Raw genomic sequence first — 23852 nt, 5'->3', positions numbered from 1 at the left:
GTGTTTCCCCTCCTCTCGTGTCTCTATTTGGCCATCCTCGTTCCTGTTGATTAGTTTAACTAGTAGTTCATGTGTCCCCAGCCCTGCGTTTGATTAGCCCTCACCTGTTTCTGTTCTTCCTCGTTGATTTCCCTGTGTTTATAAGCCCTGTGTTTCCTAGCCCCTGTGTCCGGTCTAACGTCAGTGATGTTCGTCTCTCCCCATGCTCCTCGTCTCTTTGTATCAACAATAAACGGATTATTGTTACTTCCACGTCTCCGCGCTCCTTGTATCCCGAGAGGGAACGTGACAGATATATTATCAATGTTGTGCTGCCTTATTTATTTTATTCATGTATTTATTTGATTGTTTGTTTATCCTAATATTTTTCAAGGAACTTAAAATTTTAAAAGAACAGCATTTATTCAATATAGAAATCTTGTGTAAATCTTGTGTAACAATATGCCATCAGTTAAAATGTGGGGGGGGGCAATAATCATATATATCTTTAACTATCATATATATATTTAACTTATCAAATCAAACTACTGTTAACGTAGTTTTGTGTCCTGCAATTTAGCTTCTTTGGTCTTTCTATGAAATGCAACCATTATATATTATTGGTCAACTGCAAGAGGCTATCAGAACTGTACATGCACTGCACAAATAAAACAGACAGTTTTTTTTTTAGGATATTTTCATGCAGTACGATCATCCACAGGACTATTAAAGGTAACGGGGCTTGTAGGGTCTCATAAATTGGACTTTATTAGCTGCTCACTGGAGTAACAAACATCTGCGAGTGATTCACTCTGTGCTACACAGAAATCAATATAGCGTATGAAAGCTGAAGTCTTTCATTCTTTCATGGCTGCCCTTTAGCCTGAATGGTTCATAAAATGAGCTGATCAAAGAAAACTTGAAGCAGATTTGTAGTTTTACGCAGCACACTGCTTTTACTGTGTGCTTTGCTAATAATGCTGGAGCTGCTGTTAGAGAAATCAATGACCACGATGAGATGAGAATATCAAATATTTACACAACACTGAAAATATAATGAGAATATGTAGATCAAAGCATTTCAAGAAGAGTAGCTTTTGCATCTTCACAGTAAAAGCACAGCAGCATAAAAAAGGCTAATTTTGAAGGAGAGCTCGAACTTGAGCACAAATGTCACTGCCATCACTGGAAATACTACAAAAGCCAAACTCATTAGATAGCATTAGTGTGCTGTCTTTACTTGCCCACTTATTACAATATTTTATATTTTGGTGCAGTTTAAATTGCTTTTGCCTTGCACTGTCCATTTGTAGCAACATTTGACTCAGGGAGACATTATTTATTCTCCTGTATACCTGGCTACTTGATGACACACTCACAAAATAACAAACAAACCAATATATATGAATATATATATATATATATATATATATAAATATATATATTTATTTATTTGTCTCTATAGTGCAGTGTACAGTATGTTGGACTAAGAAGACTAACTTTGATGATAAATGATCAGCGATTGCTTTGGTTGGACCATTTCTATAGTCATGGCCAAAAGTATGTTTGACTTTTCCAACTAACATGCACTGTCTTTTGGAACTGTTTTGTTTAATGTACTTGATCACACAAACATAAAAATAAAAAAAAAAAAAAAATGTCCTCACCACCAGGCCAGCAAAGATGTAGATGAGTTTGTTTGTTCATTGGAACAGATTTGAAGAAATGTAGCATTCCATCCCTTGCTCAACAATGGATCCTCTGCAGTGAATGGGTGCCGTCAGAATGAGAGTCCAAACAGCTGATATAAACATCCCAATAATGCATACATAATCCACACCAGTCCATTCCATCAATTAGCTTCTTGTGAAGCCAAGATGTTTTTTTTTTTTTTTTTTACTTCATACCGTCTAAAATAAGCGTCCATATAATATTTGTTTCTCCAATCAAAAAGTTGTCTGGTCTGAACCAGGAGCGAAATATGCACAGATCAAGCACCGTTTTAAAGAGACAACAGCCCAAAACTGTTCTAAACAAATATGTGGGTGGATATTGATGTGAGAGACAACAGGAGATTGACTTTTTCACTGGAGGAAGCTGATTTATTTATTTAGGATTCGTATTTTAGCTGGAAGCAATGGTTTGAAGTTTTAAAAAAGTCTTAATGATGGATTTGTTTCTTACAAATACACAGCTTTTGGTCTCACAAGACATTAATTGATGGACTGGGGTGGTGTGGATTACTTGTGGATTATTGTGGTTTTTTTTGTTTGGTTTTTTTTTGTCTGGACTCTCATTCTGACGGCACCCATTCACTGCAGAGGATCCATTGGTGAGCAAGTGATGCAATGTATGTTTCCATGGGAAAAAAAAACAACAAAATCTTTGTTAATCTTTTAAATCAATGCTTTGTATGACACACAGATGTGGTTTTTTTTTTGGTTTGCAGCGGACCAAAGCAAAGGCCTGGAATTGCTCAGCTTATTACCCACTGAAATCCTAAAACTGCCTGGAAAATATTGAATATTTTGGTAGCACATATTTTGGAAAATACAACCACAGTAAAGAGTTTTCTATGGCCACCGATGACAATTGTAAACCTCTCTACTGGCAGTTTGGTCCACTCTTTTGCAAATTGTGATTTGAAGGGTGCCCTCCACCTACTGCTGTTTTCTGATCTCTCCATTGATATTCAATGGGATATAAATCGGGCCACTTCTGAGCACTCCAGTGTTTGTTATTCAGCCATCTCTAGGTATTTTCAAGCTTAAGGTCAATGTTCTGCTGGAATATGACCTTCAGTGGAGACAGCACTGCATAATGCCAAGATCATCTCCTGATTTAATGATGCACTGCTCATATTCAAGACACCCCAAAAAATCACATGCCCTATAACAAACATCTGATAACAACCTTACCTTCTAGGGGATTTCTGATATTGTGTGATCAGAAATTACATGTTTGTATGTATGCATGTATTTAGAGAAAGAGAGAGAGAGAGACAGAGATAGAAAGTTGCTTAAGCCTGGGCCTTACTAATAGATCTGACTAGATAGCAGTCACATATTAACTGATAATCACATCTACTGTATTAAAGCTGTTCTCAGATCATGAGGTGAAAGCATTAAAATAAATTTGTTCTGTGATCAGTTTTCCTGTTATTTCTTACAATATACACATTTTCAGGGAAGAAAAAAAAACTGGAACTGTTTTCCAAAATATGTTATGACATCAGTATTGGGGACAACAATCCTTATTAATAAAAAAATACAAATTGCACAAATAAATGCCAAATTAAAATAAGTAAGTAAATAAGCAAGTAAATAATTAAATAAATAAATACATTAATAAATAATAATAATAATAATAATAATATTACAGTCAATTCAGGAATTCACTATTGTTGAAAAGTGTGTCATCAGTAAGATTTTTCTTTTTTTTTTTTTTTTTTTTACTTGCAAATACACATTAAATTATGGAAGCTTGTTTCCACCAGAGGATAAAAATAAAATGAAATAAAAAATAAAATAAAACTTTGTTATACTGTAAATGGAGACGTGTACAACATAAACTCACAATTCAAAGAAGAAATGTCTTCACATTTGCAGAGCCGTCATTGCTGTGTTTATGATGTTTGAGTTTGGGGAGGCGTGATGCCTGAAAGGGGCTTTCGCAAAGACAACATGTTTTATTTTTGTAAATCCGGAAGATGACGCTAGCAGCACAGAAACTGCTTTAAAAAAAAATTAATTGCGAAATTGTAGCGAACAAAACATTCTCAACAGTGTGCATGACAATGACAACAACGGCAACAACAAAAACTACACATGTGCCATTATTGTAGGCTGTAAATATTTACTGACCATCAGTTTTGATAAATACGGCCATACTGCAAAAGCGTAACCTAAATCATCCACCTCAGTCATCTCTCATCTTCTGAACGGCGGATCAAACCTGAGATAACAAACAAGTGAGTGTGAACAGAGGCTGAGCGACAGCTCGCTGGCGGAAGAGCACAGCTCAACACCTTCAATCTGTCACTGCCTTGACAGAATTACAGTTAATGATGCTCATTGAAAATGCCAGCGCTCCTCTGGCCGCTCGCAAACACATAGACAGATACACCTTGTTTTCATGAAGAGGATGGATGCTAATTTTTAGCCGCTCCAGTTCTGTTCTCCTGTGTCTGAATGATGTCAGTCAGTGAGTGTAACTCTGGAGACAGATTGAGGATAAATGTGAAGGTGTGTGTGAAATGTCTTCTGGAAAACACACTCCACTGGAGATGATGTCTTGTAGATGCTTATTATTGTTCAGGGACTTCTTTTGCACCTGACTCTTGAACTCCACTGAAGAAGTTCAACGACTACAGCAAATACTACAATACTGATTTTTATTTTTATTTCCAGCCTGAACATCTGGAAAATAGTGGAGCCTTTGTGCGTCTTTTGTTTGTGGACTTTTCGTCTGCATGTAATTTTTTGCAACCTATTTTAGGGCAAAAACTTATTAGTCAGTTTAATTTTAACCATGGTTTAGTTTTATGGATTATGAATTTTTTAACAGATAGGAAACAAAAGGTTAGAGTTAATGGGGTCTTATCAGACACGTTAAAGATTTCTATAGGTTCACCATAAGGCTGTGTACTTTCTCCTGTTCTTTTCATTTTATATACAAATGATTTTCAGAGTTTGTACAAAAATAGTTATTTGGTAAAATATGTAATTTTTATCATGTTTAATATGTCTTTTGCTGTGGTAGGCTGTGTGACTTTTTGAAATAGCTGAATCAAACTACCATAAAGTTGTGTGGTTATAGAAAATTAACCTTAAAATTCATGACGGACGGACGGACGGACGGATGGACAGATAGATAGATAGAAATGATCAAATTCTCAAAATTCAAAAGTTCAAAATGTAATTAAGAAATATATTACATAATGAACTCACCAAAAAGTGTCTAATTATATCCATAGATATAATGTTATTACTACTGTTGTTATTTTCATTATTAGACTTCAACTTAAAATCTTAAGATCTGTTGCTGCTTTATTTCTTTTTCTTAAAAAATTAGCAATAAGTCATTTTACTCATCTATTATAACTTTGAGTTAGTTTTCTGTTTTCATTTTTATTTTAGTTTTAGTAATTTTATTGTGTGTTTTTGTTAAATTTATTGCAAACATATTTATATTATACACAGTTATATTTAGAACTTTATAACTTTTTAGTTAACAATAATAACCCTCTAACTTGCAAAAAGTTGGTTGAAGTTGAATTTGGTTTAATTATTTTGATGAGTTAAAGCAATGGAAAAAATATGCTAGCATGACTTGAAATATATGTCAGCGTGATCATTTGGATGATTATGATTATTTTTTTACAGTGTTGGAGATCGTTGTCTAACACATCAGTCCAAAGTCTCTCGCAAGTGTTCAGTTGAGTTGAGATCTGGTGAATGCAAGGGCCATAACAACTGATTCACATCGTTTTCATACTCATCAAAGCATTCAGTGACCCTCTTGCCCTATGGATGTGAGCATTGAGACCTGCATAGCATAGAATGTCTTGAACTTATTAGGGTTGACAATGTATGGACTGCATACACACATCTGTGAGGAAAGAGAGAATGCTTTCTGACTGAAAATGCAGAATAGGAGAGAATGATGTTTATTTATTTTGCCAAGTGGGAACTGTGGTTTGGTTCTGATGCAATAACGAATATTGAACTGCTTGTCTTTATTTTTCTCCTCTCTCTTCTGCTCATGGAAAGCTTGTGGAAGCTGTTTTGAGTGCTCTGTAAAAATTGAGTGTAAATTTACAGTATTTTCCTGGCTAGTACACTGTAAAAAATATTTTTGCAATTTAGTTATTTCAACTTAATTTTGTGTGTAGAGATAACTAGATTGTCCAGACAACAAGAAGTTTTAAGTTTTCTTGTCCTCAACTAGACTGAAAGTTGAATGAACGAGTAAAATTGTTATTTTAACTCAAAAATGTATGTTTAAACAACTACACTAGATTTTCAGTTGAATTAACAAGTATAATTGTTATTTGAACTTATAAATGTAAGTTGAAACAACTGCACTCAATTTGCAGGATTTACTTCAATTATAATCTAATTCTTTAATAGCACTAAACTAAACTTAATTTATATATCCATCTTGCTGTCTGGTAGACTGCATGGTCTTAAACCCTAAACCGCTTTAAACAAAATCTTCAAACTTCAAGACATTACAACTATTTCAAACTTTCTGCTCAGGTTTTCTCAAGCCAATGTCAATGGTTGTCTTGTAGTTATCACTACTGTGGTATATATAAATTATTTACAGTGTATTTTATTTTAGTGTGTACATTAAAAACATCACTGTTATTTACAATTATGAGCACAGATTAATTAAATTACACCAAAAATTTGTCTAGCTGTTTTATTCATGGTCAGATTTCAATCCATCATGGGCGGATTTGAGCGATTCATGAAAATGATTCGCTCTAGATGATTCGCTGAATCATTTTTTTTCTCTGAGAATTTTCGAGAGAAGCCTGCGGAAACTGGATGATTGTTGGACCTTACACGTGTCTTCACTTCACAGAAGAGTGAGTAAGTGTGACAATTTATATTGTGAAAGTGGATTGTTGCAACTTTTTAGTTCGTAATAAGCGTTTTATAGTAGCCTATTGTGTTATCTAAAAATATATTAAAGACTTGTAAAGCACACAATTAAATTTTTGTTATAGTCACAGTCTAAATATTGTTAACAAATCCGTCATTTCTGACAATAAATCATACATTAAATTCATAAGTGCAAATGACCATTAGTAAAAGCAGTTTTCATAATTATATTATCCATTTCGAGTCAGGGTGTTTTGCACATAACGTTAGATGATTCGCTGATTGTACTTCCTTCTGTTCACTTCAGTCAAGCTGATTGAAAGCGGCTCGTGCACCAACCGGACCAAACCGGATTTTTGTTACCTCAGTCACTTCTCATTTGCAGAGCGCCAGATATAGGTGAGTTTTCACCACAATCTTTGAATTAAAAAAGTAACTCAACTGTCAAATTGAATCGATATGGGTGATAGAAATAACAATGAATACGTCTGTGGTTTGAAATGTCACGGTTTTCATTACTATTCAGAGTTTGGATCTTGCCGTCCTCGCGCCATTTCATCGCGCTTTTGTTCATGTTAGTTTTAAGAAATCTTGATAATAAGGCGAATTACACATGATGTTGTCACGAATGTAAGATTATTGAGTGTATTTCTGCACAAAGAAGATTCACTCATTGTACTTTCTCGTGCTGACTCGCAGGTTCCGTCAAGTTTTTTTACCTCAGTCCGGATTTTTTACCTCAGTCACTAACATTAACTGTTAGGTTAGCAGAGGACCAGATACAGGTGAGTTTTCGCAGCAATCTCTGGAAATTCTTAAATGACTATCAATTTGAATTGATGTGGGTAAAAGTAGCTTAAATATATCTGTAATTTTAAATGTTACTGTTTTTAGTAATACTGGAAATGGTTGTGATTGACACACTGCTTGTTTTAGTGATGCATGTTTGAGTCATTTGTAATTTGAGAACACATTTAAACAATCTTTCTAAATTCATCATGTGAATCGTTTAAAAAGGAAAGATATTTAGAAGAATATCAGTAACCAGACAGTTTCTGGTCCCATTGACTTCCATAGTAACGTATATATTTTTTTCCTACTATGGAAGTCAATGAGACCAGAAACTTTCTGGTTACTGATATTCTTCTAAATATCTCCCTTTATGCTCAGCAGAAGAAAGAAATTCATAAAGGATTGAAACAACATCCCTAATGGAGACTCTAATGTTTATTATTACAGGCATCAACAAATCAGTTATAATGTTTACATACTGTAGCTGAGACATACCACAAGTTCAGGGATGGTCGATCCTGATCGCTGCTGTCATGCAGAGTTTAGCTCCGACCCAACTCACTTTCCTTTGCGTAGCTGTAGTTATTCTTAAGACATTCAGGTGTGTTTGACTAGGGGTGGAGCTAAACCGTGCAGGACAGCTGTACTCCAATACCGATGTCATCTATCCCTGCACTGCTCCAGTGACAATAACAATGGCAGACTGCTAATTAGGCAGAGATTTTCACCAGTGGCCAGGGCTTTTCCCTACGATGACGTTAACATAGGGAGAAATCTGGAATCGCTTGTTTTGAGAGACTGTTATGATTTATGGGGATTCTAAAAAAGGGGGTGGGTGGATTTTTATCATTATAGTCTGGTTGTTTACACACTGTGGACACATCTGTGTTTAAATGCCTTATAAAAAGTGAATTTTGCATAATAGGTCCCTTTTAATGTTTAGTTTAAGTAAGTGGGATTTTTTATAAAGTATTTTTCTTTTTTTTTGCTTGCAGGTTGCTCTTGAATTCTGTAGGCTTGTCTCCATTGATTTAAAAAGAGCATTCTTCTAAGTGCTTGACAAGCACCTACCCAGGCTCCTGCAATTATACACCAAGCGAAGCAATGAAGTTCCAGAACTTCTGAATATGTTGAAGTGTCTGGATGAACAGGCAAGTCCAATTTAATTTATACAGCAAAACTAATTTGTTATTAGCTTTCAAAGAAATTTGCATCAGAAAAATTATATTATTTGCTAGTGTTGCAAAAAATCCCGCTGGTAAAAACAATGATTTCTCATTTTGTTAGTTGGGCCCTATGATTTCTGTTATGCGCAAAACACAGATGGAATCACAAAATATATTAATAAAAAAAAAATTTACTGTATTGCATGGAATGTCACAGAATTTGTCAATATTTAGATGAATAAATCAAAAGTAGGCCAGTCACTTAAATCAAAACCGCAAAAAGACTCTTTAAATATACATCCTGCATGTTCTGTGTGAATAAATGTCGCAGACATGCAGTTGTGTTTACTGCACATACTGAAGTAGCTACGTGTGACACTTGCAGTGTTTTTTCAGCCTCTGCCGTCTCACATTAGGGGCTTTCGCACAGGAGGAACCTTTTCATAGTTCCTATAGTAGAGCTGCACGATTAATCGTTAAAAGATCGCAATCTCGATTCAACACCTCACGTGATCTTAATCCTGCATTTTTACATTTCTGCCAATGATATTCAGGGGTGGAACAGATCGCATTAGATTCGGTTCGGCACGCATGTGATTCGCGGATTAACTGCTAAATTTAACCATCAGTGATTGAAAGTTTATCATTTGGATGTGTATTGTCTTGCCAATTTACACATTCAAAAATTTTAATCGTGGAAGAAGATCTGTAAAACGGGACTTGCGTGTTATCTGTGCGCACAGCCACACACGCTCGAAGCGCAGAGAGAGGCGCTGTCTGTGTCAGACAGCTCTCGAATACAGAATTGATTCCTCTTTCACGTTTCCTTGCCCTTGAACGGACACATAAACACAAAATTGTCAAAATACCTGTCTAAATGGCCGTCTCGACAATTATTCTCTTGTTTATGTCATATGTGAACAGTTGAGAAAGAGACGGATGTTTGTCAGTTTTTTTCGGACCGTGCAGTCAGTCTTTAAGTGACAGCACACACTTAATATTTTATATATATATATATATATATATATATATATATATTAGGGGTGTAACGATATTTGTATTGAACCGTTCGGTACGAGGCTTTCGGTTCGGTTTTCGGTAGGCATTTTCAAACCGAACGGTTCGTTGGTTATAACGCCGTTATTTCAAATGTAGGCGTGTTGCGCGTGGTAAGCGCGCTCATAATGTAAGAGACGCCGCGGCGCGACCACAACATTGCCCAACATCAAATGGCAAACGTAATGCAGCCGGAACGAAACTGCTCGTTATTGTGTGGTTGAAGGACCGTTTATCAGTTTGGACCAGTGCAGCGCGAGCCGATCGTGATCATGCGACACTGTTACTACACAGTGCTAATAAGAGATCCAGTAAAGAAAGCATTTGAATTCGCCACAGAAGTAATAACATCGCTGCGAGATCTAGTGAGAAACATTCACATTTCTCCGTTATTAACGGATCAAACAGCGCGCGGAAACCAGGAAGAAACACTGTGCCATGAATGAACTATCCAGTGTCCACAGATCAGCAACATTCACCATGGATTTACTGTAGAAACACTAACTTCAACCATGGAAGTTTGGCAGGAATAGTAGGCATAATGCCTTCAAGTAACATTACGTCGGTTTTATTTTGACATTATGAATACAATTGCTGCCCTCAAATGTCAATCTGAACTAAAATAAACCTTTGTTTATAACTACTACAATATTACATTTCATTTTTTCCAAGGAGCTTTTTTGTTTTATATGCTCCTAAGAAGAGTCAATTATAGCTCTAGAATTGCTGAAAGTAAAAATATATCATACTTTACGATGTTAGTTTTAATAAAAAAAAGAATTTAAAAAAATTAAATCAAGGAAATTTCTGGCATTTCTTTCTTTTTGCTGTATCAAAAACGTACCGGACCGTGACACAAGTGTATCGTATCGTACCGAACCGTGAATTTTGTGAACCGTTACACCCCTTATATATATATATATATATATATATAGTTTTTTTGTCATTGATATTAATAAAACAACAAAATACAGCTTTAATATAGATGAAACTATATAAAAAATACTTAATTATTATTAATAACGTTTAAATTAATTAAAAAAAAACTTCAATTCATTTAACAGCATTTTAAAAGGGTTTGTTTAATTTTCATTTGGTTTAAAAATAAATGTTTTATGCCTCCATTTGATTACCAGAAAAATTAAAATACACAGGAATTTCAACAAAAAATAAAATAAAATCATAAGATCTTCTGCATTTAAGCTGTTTTTATGAATTCAATTAATTAGACATAATTTTGATCATACAACTAAAATGGAATTTGAGCTGCTCAATCAACCCTACTTTGTCTAACTGTGTAAACACTAAATAATGCTGCATGTTTCAAGGTACTTCTGTGGCACTTTTAATTGTTTATTTAAATAACTTAGTTGTTCACAGTAAGTAACAGTTCTCATGCAATATGATAAAGAATGATTTTTCCGAAGATGAGTAGGAATGGGTATCCTTAAGGTTTTAACGTTATTACTATAATTATCGATCCAGTACTTTTAACAGTGGACTTCAGTTCTTTTTGTTCTATTAAAAAGAAGAAAAAAAAAAACACTTTTTTTTGCAGAGTTCTAACCAGAAGAAGAGGGGAGCAGTTATTTTGGGCCTTCCATACTACATGAGGGAGAATCCAGAAAACTTCTTCAGAGTTTGTGAGGCAAAAACTTGAGTACTTTTTTCCTATTAACACTGGAATAAGGATGCACCAATATCACTTTAGTATGATAGTGATGCTTTTATTTAGTACTTTTTATATTTTGGTGATACCGATTATACAGTGTGTGCAGAATTATTAGGCACGTTGATTTTCTGATCATATTTTATTCCCAGGCACATTTTGCCAATTCCAAACCATATTAATCTTAATAACTACTATTAACTTTGTATTTAATCATTTATAAGTGATATGTAATTGTTCATGAATGCTGGAAATGAAAAAAGCCTTTAATTCAGGTGTGCAGAATTATTAGGCACGTTTTCTTTTACAGATAATAAAATAAGCCAAAAAAGACATTTAACGAAGACTGAAAAGTCAAAAAATTATTAAATGCACATGAGAAGGATACAATACTAATGATATACTAGAGATTGCAGTTAAGGCATGACCATTGGACAGTGAAATGCTCATCAGGTCAGCAGGGTCAGGCAAAAACAGGTGGAGAAGAAAAGACACATGTTAGAAGACACAAGGCTTTTTTCATTTCCAGCCTTCATGAACAATTACATATCACTTATAAATGATTAAATACAAAATTAATAGTAGTTATTAAGATTAATATGGTTTGGAATTGGCAAAATGTGCCTGGGAATAAAATATGATCAGAAAATCAATGTGCCTAATAATTCTGCACGCACTGTAGATGCCTGTATTTTCATTGAAGCCATAAGAATATGAAACATTGTTTGGCTTATTTTTAGTTGTTTCCTTCAGTTATTTTATGCTTAATTATGCCTTTTAAAATGTATTGTATTGCTGTATCATATTTTCTTTCAACTTAGGGGTAGGCGATATAGCAAAAATATCACAGCACGATTATTTTCAGGACTATAACGATTCACGATTTTATCACAATTATTTTTCATGTTGGTTTTACTATTTTTCATGTGACTGATCAGTAGTGTTGCTTTCGTCAATGAAAATTATGACGAAATATAGTCGTCAACGAACCTTTATCACCTGACGAAACGAGACAAGACGCTACGTAAATGCTGGTCATGTGACGATGACTAAAATAAATGTATAATGCAATATTGTTGACGAATAAAAACGAGACTAAATGTGGTTTACAACGTAAAAACTATGTTAAAATGTCTCTACATTTTTGTTGACCAAAACGAGACGAGACAAAATGTTATAACGTCACGACGAATGAGAGAGTTGTGCTTGAACCCAGCTTTGTCGGCTTTAAATTCTGGTTTGCGATCTAGTCACCCGATTATCAGTGAATTTAACAATATTATTCCATTAGTTATTCCATTAAAATGTCTCATTGATATATTTGACATATTCATAATCATTACTTTTGCCGGTTTTATGTGACAGCTGTTATGTGGGTTATTGACAGCGTCACCCTCTGGTTACATGAATGCGTCACCACCGCATCAACACTAGAACATGCAGATTTTATTTTAGAGAATAATCGCACAACTATTCCATATTCTATAATTAAATAAACTAATCGAATATTCACAAATCGTGACTCATCCCTGCATGGAATCTCTTGTTTCTTTTCAAAAATCTTCACTCACATCTCACTCATTTTCTAAGGGGATTATAAACGTTTCTTCATGGGTTCGCTTTTAATTAGGCCTATTATATTCATATTCTTTACTGTGGTAAAGTAGAAAAACGCTGTACAGATAGCCTACATTTGTACTTGCATGTCAAATTCTTTTTAACACAGTTTGTGCTTGTTATTAGACATGGTAAGGCGCGTCAAGTTTATTTGTAAAGCACGCTTCACACGCGCGGGTGATTTTTAGTTCCACTTTCTCTGGCAGCGCAATCTCAAACATAACATAGCCTAAATATCTTGTCCTTGTGGAAGATAAAATTCGCTCTTCAGACCAATTGACATCAAGTAGAAAATATGAAGATATCAGAAAAGAGATGTGTCCCACATCCCTCTCAAAGTGCTGAGTGGTAGGCTATATCACGCGTCTTTGTGTGGAAATATAAAATATTTTTTATTTTTTTAAACAACCCCCCCAACCACCGCCGGTAGTTGGTCCATTACCACCGCGGTGGTAAAAAAAAACTGTCACAGCCCTAAATATAATAAAGTAACCTTGTTTGAAATACTGGGTTAAATAGAATTGCATTACTAAAAAGAGACTAAAATACAATTTTCATTGACTAAAACTAGACTAAAATGTCATCAGTTTTCGTCGACTAAAACTTGACTAGACTAAAAAGAGTATGAACGTGACAAACTAATAAAAACTAAAACGACAGCTTGACACAAAGACTAGACTAAAACTAAAATTAAAACAGGCCGCCAAAAACAACACTACTTATCAGTACATCTAAACTAATTTCCCTATATTAAAAATGCAGAATCGAATCATTAATTGTGAATCATCAATTTTAATTGTGAATTGTTGAATTGTTCTGAATTATTTCGCTGTCAAACAAGACCAAAAAAAGTACCAAGCAAACTGGATCTCATTCGATAAGTATATGTACAAATGAATTTGTGTATGAAATCTGCATACCAACATTTTCACAAACAAATAATCATTTATCAATAACTTCTATTCTAAAACTTAAGGGCTGTTTACTCAAAAACTGAAGTGAACAATGCTCACGTGTGCATATTATTTTTTCACAAGGTGTTTTTTGATGAAGTGACATCGCCAACTACTGTCGTTTTCGCAGATCCATGTGAATGGGGAACATTTTTACAACGTTGTTGTCTGTTTTTAGTACATCATTGTCATGTAAACATACCCTTATTCTGAATTTAAAAACACAGCTGATTGTGCATAGTGCACACCTCCTTTTGACATTTTTCTGTGATTTTTGTTTTATAAAAAGTACAAGAATTTTCATCAGATTACTTGAATAGCTCTATTTGGAAAATCATTCTAGAAAAATTAGATTGGCATAGACAAACATTTTATTGGCATAGACTATAAAAAATACAACATTTACATTTTGGTAATGTATGTTTAATGTGGTAATGAAAGTTCTAGTCCACCGCTGAATCTTTAATCTCTCTCTCTCTCTCTCTCTTTTTTTTCAGCCGACTGACAATATTGATGTTGTACAGAGTGTTAAGGTGGGCATCTTGTCAGTGAGCGAGGACACCAGACAAGATTGTGCCTTCTCAGACGATGTTGTGAATATGGCTGTGATACTGGAGGGGGAGATTGTCATTGTGGATCTCCAAGACATTCCAAATGCCTTCGTCACATTGTTTGGACTGCTTTACGCTTTAAATATCAACTATCCAAAAGAGCTGCGATACACCTTTGAAGTGATCCAGCGGATCGTCATGAAGATTGATGCGGAAAACTGCTCCGCAAAAGTTCATGGACTGAAAAACAAACTAATGCGGTGAAGTGCTTTTAACTTTTGGCATTTTTTTTTTTTTTACAAGTAATGTTCAATTTAATTGATGAATTTGTTAAAGCATCTTCTTAGTTGAGATTAAAGTGTTACGAAACCAATTCATAGTTTTTTTAATGTGTTAATGCTTTTCAGAGTTTCTTTTTGAAAGAAATGTTGTGAACAGGATGTTTATATATTGTATGTTGCGGGAGAGTGACATTTTAGAGTGTTGAGGTCAATTGATGAATTTGTTGAAGCTTGAGAGCATGGATAATTGATAACTAAGGCATTCATTGCAATACATTTTGTATTGAAAATTGTATCAGTGATCATTAATTTGCCATCAATTTTTTAAATCAAATGTATTATACAAATTAATGTTCGAGTAGTAATTTATTATTTGGTACTGCTGCAGGTTTTAAAGTTTCAAAACACCACTTTAGTTGGCTGAACTTATTGGATGTAGTTTAGATAACTTAACTTTAGTTGGCTGAACTTATTGGATGTAGTTTAGATAACTTAACTTTAGTTGGCTGAACTTATTGGATGTAGTTTAGATAACTTAACTTTAGTTGGCTGAACTTATTGGATGTAGTTTAGATAACTTAACTTTAGTTGGCTGAACTTATTGGATGTAGTTTAGATAACTTAACTTTAGTTGGCTGAACTTATTGGATGTAGTTTAGAAAACTTAACTTTAGTTGGCTGAACTTATTGGATGTAGTTTAGATAACTTAACTTTAGTTGGCTGAACTTATTGGATGTAGTTTAGATAACTTAACTTTAGTTGGCTGAACTTATTGGATGTAGTTTAGAAAACTTAACTTTAGTTGGCTGAACTTATTGGATGTAGTTTAGATAACTTAACTTTAGTTGGCTGAACTTATTGGATGTAGTTTAGATAACTTAACTTTAGTTGGCTGAACTTATTGGATGTAGTTTAGAAAACTTAACTTTAGTTGGCTGAACTTATTGGATGTAGTTTAGAAAACTTAACTTTAGTTGGCTGAACTTATTGGATGTAGTTTAGATAACTTAACTTTAGTTGGCTGAACTTATTGGATGTAGTTTAGATAACTTAACTTTAGTTGGCTGAACTTATTGGATGTAGTTTAGATAACTTAACTTTAGTTGGCTGAACTTATTGGATGTAGTTTAGATAACTTAACTTTAGTTGGCTGAACTTATTGGATGTAGTTTAGATAACTTAACTTTAGTTGGCTGAACTTATTGGATGTAGTTTAGAAAACTTAACTTTAGTTGGCTGAACTTATTGGATGTAGTTTAGATAACTTAACTTTAGTTGGCTGAACTTATTGGATGTAGTTTAGATAACTTAACTTTAGTTGGCTGAACTTATTGGATGTAGTTTAGAAAACTTAACTTTAGTTGGCTGAACTTATTGGATGTAGTTTAGAAAACTTAACTTTAGTTGGCTGAACTTAAATTCGAAGTTTACTTAACTAAATAAAATCAGTTAATTGTACTTTATAACTTGTCAGGTACACCTTTCCATATTTGTCAGGTATACTTTATCAAATAAGTTAGTTTAACTTAAAAAAACCCATGCAAAAAGATAACAAAAAATAATGAGTTAAGTCAACAAAAGATTTTTTTACAGTGTAGTTGCTGTACTATCACAGTAATTTTTAAACAAGTAGTTGCCAAACTTATTACAATTAAATTACAAATATCCACTGTGACACTGTGGAGCAGCAGAAAGAGATGCGGCAACAGCATTGCAAACCCTTTTCTAGATTGCAAATTATTTTTCAGACAGCCAGTTGTGTTCAACAATGATTTGAGGAATAAGTAAACAAATACATAAACAAACAAATAAATAAATAAACAAACAAACTGTTTTGTGGTAATATATATATATATATTCGTAGTACACTAAGCGCAAATAGCCCGCCTTGTTGGCAAAGGCTATCTACACTAACCCACTAACGTGTGATTTGGTTAGTCGACACTAAAAAAAGACTCTTATTTAGTATCAGTTTCAGTGGCGTAGATGGTAAAGTGCATGCTTTCTGACACGATCAACCTGAGTTCGAGCCCACCTTTTGCCGAACTTGTTTTCTCCCTTTTCAAATCTCATATCACATTAGAAAGGCATTTATTTTCAATAAAAATGAAAGAAATAATCAAAAAGTTGAAAATAAAAGTATCGGGTAAGGTTAGGGTAGGTGTAGGGAGGGCTTTATTGTCCCAATAACGTGGCATCCATTTAATAACTAGGGGCCAAGCACCGAAGGTGTGTAGGCACCTATTGTATCCATTAGCGTTCTATGGAAGTCTGTGGGAGTCTATGGCAGCCCATAGAAACCGATTGCGGGAAAGTTGTAAAATTTAGCACATTGATAGAAGAGAGTCTCAATACTAACCACAGGAAATTTGGAGTATCTAACTCAAACTCTCAAACTAGCGCCACCACTTGTCCAAAGTTTCACTCATGTTTATGCTAATAACTTTTGAACCGTAAGCCTCAAAATGAAAATTATTTTTTACTCTAAATCCTTGACTCAAGCCGAGTTGGATGAAGTCCAAAATTCAAAAATCGTAAGGTTTAGTTTTTTCGCTACTTTCAATTGTTCGTAAAACCTACTTTTTCGAACTCGTCCTAGACGGTTCGTCCGATTTTCACCAAAATTGGCTCAGGTCATCTTCAGACAATGCTGGCAAAAAGTTATGGAATTCAAGATGATTCGCCTAGCATTTTTCAAATAATGAGCGAACAAATTCTATGAAAAACACAAAAATGGATCTCTGCAGCGATTTGGCATATTGAGACCAAACTTGGTGTGTTATAACAAGCATGACCTGAGGCTACCTGAAGTGTTTTGACGCAGTGCCACCTAGTGGTCAGGAGATACGAAAAATGGCTATTTTTGCTTATAACTTCTTAGTGGTTTAAACTAAAATCACAGCATTTTGGGCGTCGGCCATGTTGAATCTTGTAGTAAAATGCTATATTTTTATGAACGCATTAACGTATCATTACGAAACTTGGTATGGGTCATCAGCACAATGCCCTGAAAGAGCCTGATACGTTTTGAGGCAGTGCCACCAAGTGATACAATCAAATATTCAAATGCTTATAACTTTGGGTGGGGTTGACTTATTTTCACAGGAGTCACCTTTTCAGACTTCTGAATCCTTGCCGAGTCCAGCTATACCAAATTTGACAGGTTTTGCCTTATGGTTTGTGCTACGTTGCATTTTAGCGCTTAAAAAACATTTGCCAATATCTTTGAAATCGTTACTCCGATCGAAACGAAACCACCTTAGGAAATTAATAAACATAGCGTCCCAGCTAAATGTTAATGCCCAATTGCCAAAATTTTGATACTAAGTGGCACAAAAATGCAAACAAAGTCAACAGTCAGTCGTTTTCCCCCTACTTACACACAAATATGTCTATAACTCCAAAACAAAATGAGATATTTTCACCAAATTTGACACACATATGTATGGGCACACACTAAAGACACAGAAAAAAATTTGGTGGGATTGTGCCTTTTGGTGGTTAGAATGAAATTTTAAATAAATGCTAATAGCTTTCTGTGAATTTTTTCTGCCTGTTGTAATGAGACTGGCATTAATAGATTCCTTGGGTCATGCTGAGAACAGTGATACCAATGTTGCCGTAGTCAGCCAAACTTCCTGTTAACCTACTTTTTCGAACTCCTCCTAGACCATTGGTCCAATTTTCACCAAAATCGAATCATATCATCTTCAGACCATGCTGACAAAAGGATTTTGTGTTAATAGAGAAAACAGTTTTCACATACCACAACAACGAATTTGAGGCATGATGCCAAAATTACACTTGAGGCAGTATCTCTGCAATGCTTTGGCATACTGACACCAAACTTTATGTGTGCCATTGTCACCTCACACAGAACACACCACATCAATTTGATAACGGTGCCACATGTTGATCAAATGTGATAAGCCAATAAATCATATTACTAGAGGCTTATTTATGATTTTTCAGCCATTTTGACTAAAATAATCCTAAATGGCTTCAATTACTAATTTCTGCAGTTGGTCTGATGCTCCATACTATGCTTAGCTCCTCATTTTGCCGCTGATGTGCTTGGCCCTGTCATTGCTGTTTGCAGCTATATTTTGAATTAAAACTATAATTTACACTCAATATGTTATTGTTGCATACTGTTTTATAATGTACTACAATATTGAGGTTCAGATAATTGCCACTATTTGCAATAAGTAGTATAAATCGCAGAAAATCACTTTAACATAGTGTAAATAGAATCTATAGCTATGTGCACTTAGTGTAAATAGCATATCGTTAAAAAATACTGCTATTTTCACTTGGTGTAAATAGAATCCATTGCTATTTGCACTTAGTGTAAATAGAATCTATCACTAAAAAAATATGCTATTTACACTTAGTGCAAATAGCCGCTGCCTTATTTATTTTTTATTTATTTAATGCATACATGCATTGATTTTACTATAAAATAAAATAATCAAAATTCCTGGGAATATTTAAGCGTGTTTTATCCTTTTTTTTTTTTTTTTGAGAACTGTTGCTTTCAGGGTTCTGCTCTCATTCATAGTCTAGTCTAAGAGCAATGGTCTTGCAGAGCACCGGTGCATGATGAATCCATTGAATTTCTATGCGAAGTCTACATGCAGTCAGAGATCTGCACCCAGCGAAAGCAACTGAAGTTCCAGAGCCAGATGATTTGTGATTTTTGTACAGATGTGTGTATGTTCAGTACTCACCATGACGGAGATGTGCAGCAGGTGCATGTGTTCGTGCAAGACACGTGGTGGTTCTCGGACGGTGGGCTGCGTGACCTGCGACTGCTGCTCGGAGCTGCTCATGGACACGTGGAAGTACAGCGTCCCGTTCTCCAGCCACTGCTGTTTCCAGTGCACCTGTGAGATGTCCAGCCCCATCCCCGACATCTCTACAATGCACAGACAAAACAGGGGTCAGCTGCAGGCTGGATTTAACTGTCATGAAAATCATGTTACAATGTGCAAAAAAATAAAATAAAATCATGATGGTAAAAACAGGCCTGATAAAATGTTGATGTATGTTGAATGTTTTTGAGACTGTATGGAGTCATAGTGTTATAAACACCACTGGTCACAAGTTTGGAATAATTAAGGTTTTTCTATGGTTCTGAAAGAAGTCTCTTTCACTCACCAAGGCTGCATATTATTTGATAATAATAATAATAATAATAATAATAATAATAATAATAATGTGAAACAGTACAATTTAAAATAACCATATTCCATTTTAATATAAATCATTCTAAAGTGCTGATTTGGTGCCCAATCATTAATGATCAATTAATAATAATACTTTTTATTATCATGGTTGAAAGCAGCTTTTGGTTCTTGATATATTTGTGGAAACTGATACTTTTTTCAGGACTATTTGATAAATATTAATTTCAAAAGAATTATATTATTATTATTATATTTTTCTACTTATTTCAAACTTGTGAATCATGCACAGTATAAAAAAAAATCAGTACAATTGTTTTGAACATTGATAATAATCAGAAATGTTTCTTGAAAAGCAAATCAGCATATTAGAATGATTTCTGAAAGATCATGTGACACTGAGGACTGGAGAAATGATGCTGAAAAATCAGCTTTTATTGCAGCAGTAAATTAAATTTTAACTCATATTCACATAGAAAATATTAATTTTGAATTCTAATCATATTTCACAATACTCCTGGTTTTACTGTATTTTGTATGTATAAATATAGCCTTGATGAGCAGAAGAAACTTCTTTAAAAAACATTATAAAAAAATCATAATTATTCCAAACTCATGACCACACTGTAAAATCTAACAAACGTGCTAACTCAATTCTTTTTGTTGAATTTACATAAAGTGATATTGTTTGTTTACCGTACGGATGTAGATCTATTAAATCTTACTATTTGTGCTAAAAGTCCTAGTTACTCAAATGTCCCTAGTTAAGGTTACATGATTTGTTTGAGTGCTGTGCAAGCCATGTGACCACTGACGTCATCAGGGTCTGGATTCAGAATTTTCTGATCAACGGGCATCTTGTTTTGTGGAAGACCTCGGCTGATAAAGAGGAGCGTCTCGCTGCAGCCCATCCAGATCCAACTCCTCCCACCTTACATTTACCTAAACCTACCCATCTCCACGCCCTGATCCCTAATCCCACCCCTAAACCTACCAATATGATGTCACACTTGGATGTGGGCGGGGTTGGATGTCCACCGCAGGATGCAGCGAGCCCTACTTACTGATAAACAATAAAACTGGTGAGTATTTAAACAAATAAGTTTGAGTTTAATGTTAAGGAACTTGATTATATGATATTAAAGTCAAAGTTAATGGATCAGTGCACGTGTTTTGTCGAATATAATCTGTCAATATACATTTTGTTATGTTGTCTATGTCGCACCTGGTAAATATAGCGCAGTATTCAGTGTTTGAATTACTGACAAGTTAGAGTGATGAAGCACGGATGAATGGAGATTAAAGAACGGGACGTGCTTGATTGATTCTTTAAAAGTGCACGGAAAGAAAACTGAGCTCGACGCTCGTGTTGATGCCTGTCAGCATTCAAGTTCAGAAATGTTTTCTGTTTCGCGGCATTTGAATGAAATGAAATAAACACACAGATATGTAAAATACCAATCTTTCTTAGTATTCACATAAACACGGTTGGTTGTGTCTAACCAATTGTCTACTGATCCACATCTAACAGATGTGGATCAGTATGTTAGATTATTTCTTCTTAAAGTGACAGCAGCCTAAATAAACCTGCTGTGGAATGTTATTAATGTTAATCAAACAAAAGATAAAGAGAAACTAACTCTTTAATAAATAACTGTCCTTTACTAAATAACTTTTGTAGCTTCGAAAGATTAATTCATGGAGTATTCTTTAATTGAATATATGTGTATATATTTTAATGTTTTATTTATTTATCCATGCTTTTGTTTTCCTTCAATCCAGTTAATAATTGCTATCCTTGTCTTTTTTTAGGAAAGAGATTTTTGTGACAACTTTGCACAACAGTTTGGAGATGTTATCACATCACGATAGTAAGTACTTACAGTCTTTTATGTATATACTGTATTTATGGTCAGTTAGGTTTTATCTGCTGTTGTTCATGAATTAACTGAGTTGTTTTTATCTGCATCATCATATCGCAGACCCGTGCCTGCTGGATTAATATGCATTTGAGGACATACGAAAGGTGATTCCAAAGCAATACGTACACATATGAGGTTAGTTCCTTTAATATAATACAAAGTGCATGTGTGAAAATTATGCTAAAGATATTGATCATTAATGTGTTTTTTTGTTGTTCTATAACTAATCACAGTTATTTTTCTCTAAATGTCTTAATCCTGGCAGGAGAAAACAGACAATTTGGAGAAGGTATGTGATGACTTTGCTTGGCAGAAAAGGATGTTTTAAAGGGATACTCTTCCCAAAAATCTAAATGATCTGATCATTTATTCGTTCTTATACTGTCCCATAAGACTTTTTTCTTCAGATAAACACTATCTATAAAGATTTTTTGAAAATTAATCCATCTATGTGAGACCATATAATGCTAGAAGAAGGGACCTTTAAAGTTAATGCTTCAAAAACGAGAGAGATGTTGTGAAGATGTCTTTAGTAGATATCTATTCCTCCACTGGGCTCATATAAATTACTGTCACAATTGCTGTGTGTGTTTTTTTTTTTTAAAGCATCAAATATGGACTCACAGAGATTGATTATTTTTCTAAAAATCATTGTATTTATCTCTAGAAAGTAATATACATGGAGGTTAGCATGAGGGTACTACATGATAAGATCATTTTAATTTTTAAAAGGACTACCTCATTAAATTAAATGGATTGACAACAAATTAAACAAAAAATAAGACATTCTTTACACATACAGAATAACATGGAATCTCATTTTATATACTATATAGGGCAGGGGTGTCAAACTCAGTTCCTGGAGGGCCACAGCCCTGCACAGTTTAGATGCAACCCTAATTAAACACACCTGATCCAGCTAATCGAGTCATTAAGGCTTATTTGAACTACATGGAATGTGAGTTGGAGCAGGGTTGGAACTAAACTCTGCAGGGTTGCAGCCTTCCAGGAACTGAGTTTGACACCCCTGGTTTAGGGTTTGTAGAATAAGTTGACATATACTTGCAAAGTTTCTCATAGGCTACGTTCACACTGCAGGCAAATGTGGCCCAAATCTCAAAAGTCAAATGCTTACATGTGACTCGGATCTGTTTTTGTCATGACAGTGTGACCAGCACAAACTGCATGGAATCTGATCTTTTCAATTCCGATTTGTGCCACTTCCATATGTGGTACTAAATACGATACATGTCATCACAGATAGCACACGTACGTCTGCAAGATGTCTGTTAAAGATCTCTTGATCTGGAAAGCATCTGCTGTCTACAAACGTCTGACAGGCATCTTTCAGATGTCAGTTTTACATACATTCTAAATCATATACATCTTAAAGACATTTAATATATGTCTATTTGACATCTAAAAGGAAACGTCCTATAGACGTATTGCAGATATGATGTAAATGCAGATGTAAATGAAGATGTCAAATAGACGTCTCCAAGATGCGACCGCAGTGTGAACAGTCATTTCGGATTTCATGCGGCTTTTACGTCACTCTAGATTGACATTCGTCAAAATTCCACGCTGACGGGAGACACTTAAAAGAATTTACATAAGTTATAAAGACAGTAGCAAAAGGTAATCAGTGGAAGTACAGTGATGTGTCAGAACTCATATGTATTACAGTGGCAACTCTACAAGCAAATCATGAGGGATCACATCCTTGTCTTTAATTTTTTTTCATATTTCCTGCGCATAATTTTGCTGGCTCTGCAGCAGATCACACCATAAATAAATGCATAATAGCTTACTTTATATCCTCTGTGTTTACTTCCGCAAGTGTTGCCAAATCCACAGTTCCACCGTGGAATTGGGCTACTTTTTCCACTGTTGCCGCGGGTTGTTTTTCAACTTCAGGGGTTAATGCGGCCCCACTAAAGAAATATTTACATCCTGAACATGATTGGGCTAGTTTTGAGAAACAATTGGCAGATTTTGTTGTGAAAACCTGGAAACCCTGTTTGCATCGTTCTTTTGTGCATACGGGTCAGTTCAGAACCAGGATTTG

General features: G+C 34.6%; 1 protein-coding gene across 1 annotated transcript in view; it reads right to left on the bottom strand.

Moving 5' to 3' along the window:
• Nucleotides 1-23852, bottom strand: part of LOC306870996 (astrotactin-2-like) — a gene marked incomplete at its 5' end in the record, with an annotated part of 500403 nt that overhangs the window by 378196 nt on the left and 98355 nt on the right. The window contains 1 exon segment of the mRNA XM_079418633.1: nucleotides 19407-19594. Coding sequence (XP_079274759.1) covers nucleotides 19407-19594 — 188 coding nt within the window.

This window comes from Barbus barbus, assembly GCF_936440315.1.
Source record: "Barbus barbus genome assembly, chromosome: 6".
NCBI lineage: Eukaryota > Metazoa > Chordata > Actinopteri > Cypriniformes > Cyprinidae > Barbus > Barbus barbus.
The sequence above is the reverse complement of the archived record's forward strand: the minus strand, read 5'-3'. Positions and strand labels throughout refer to the sequence as shown.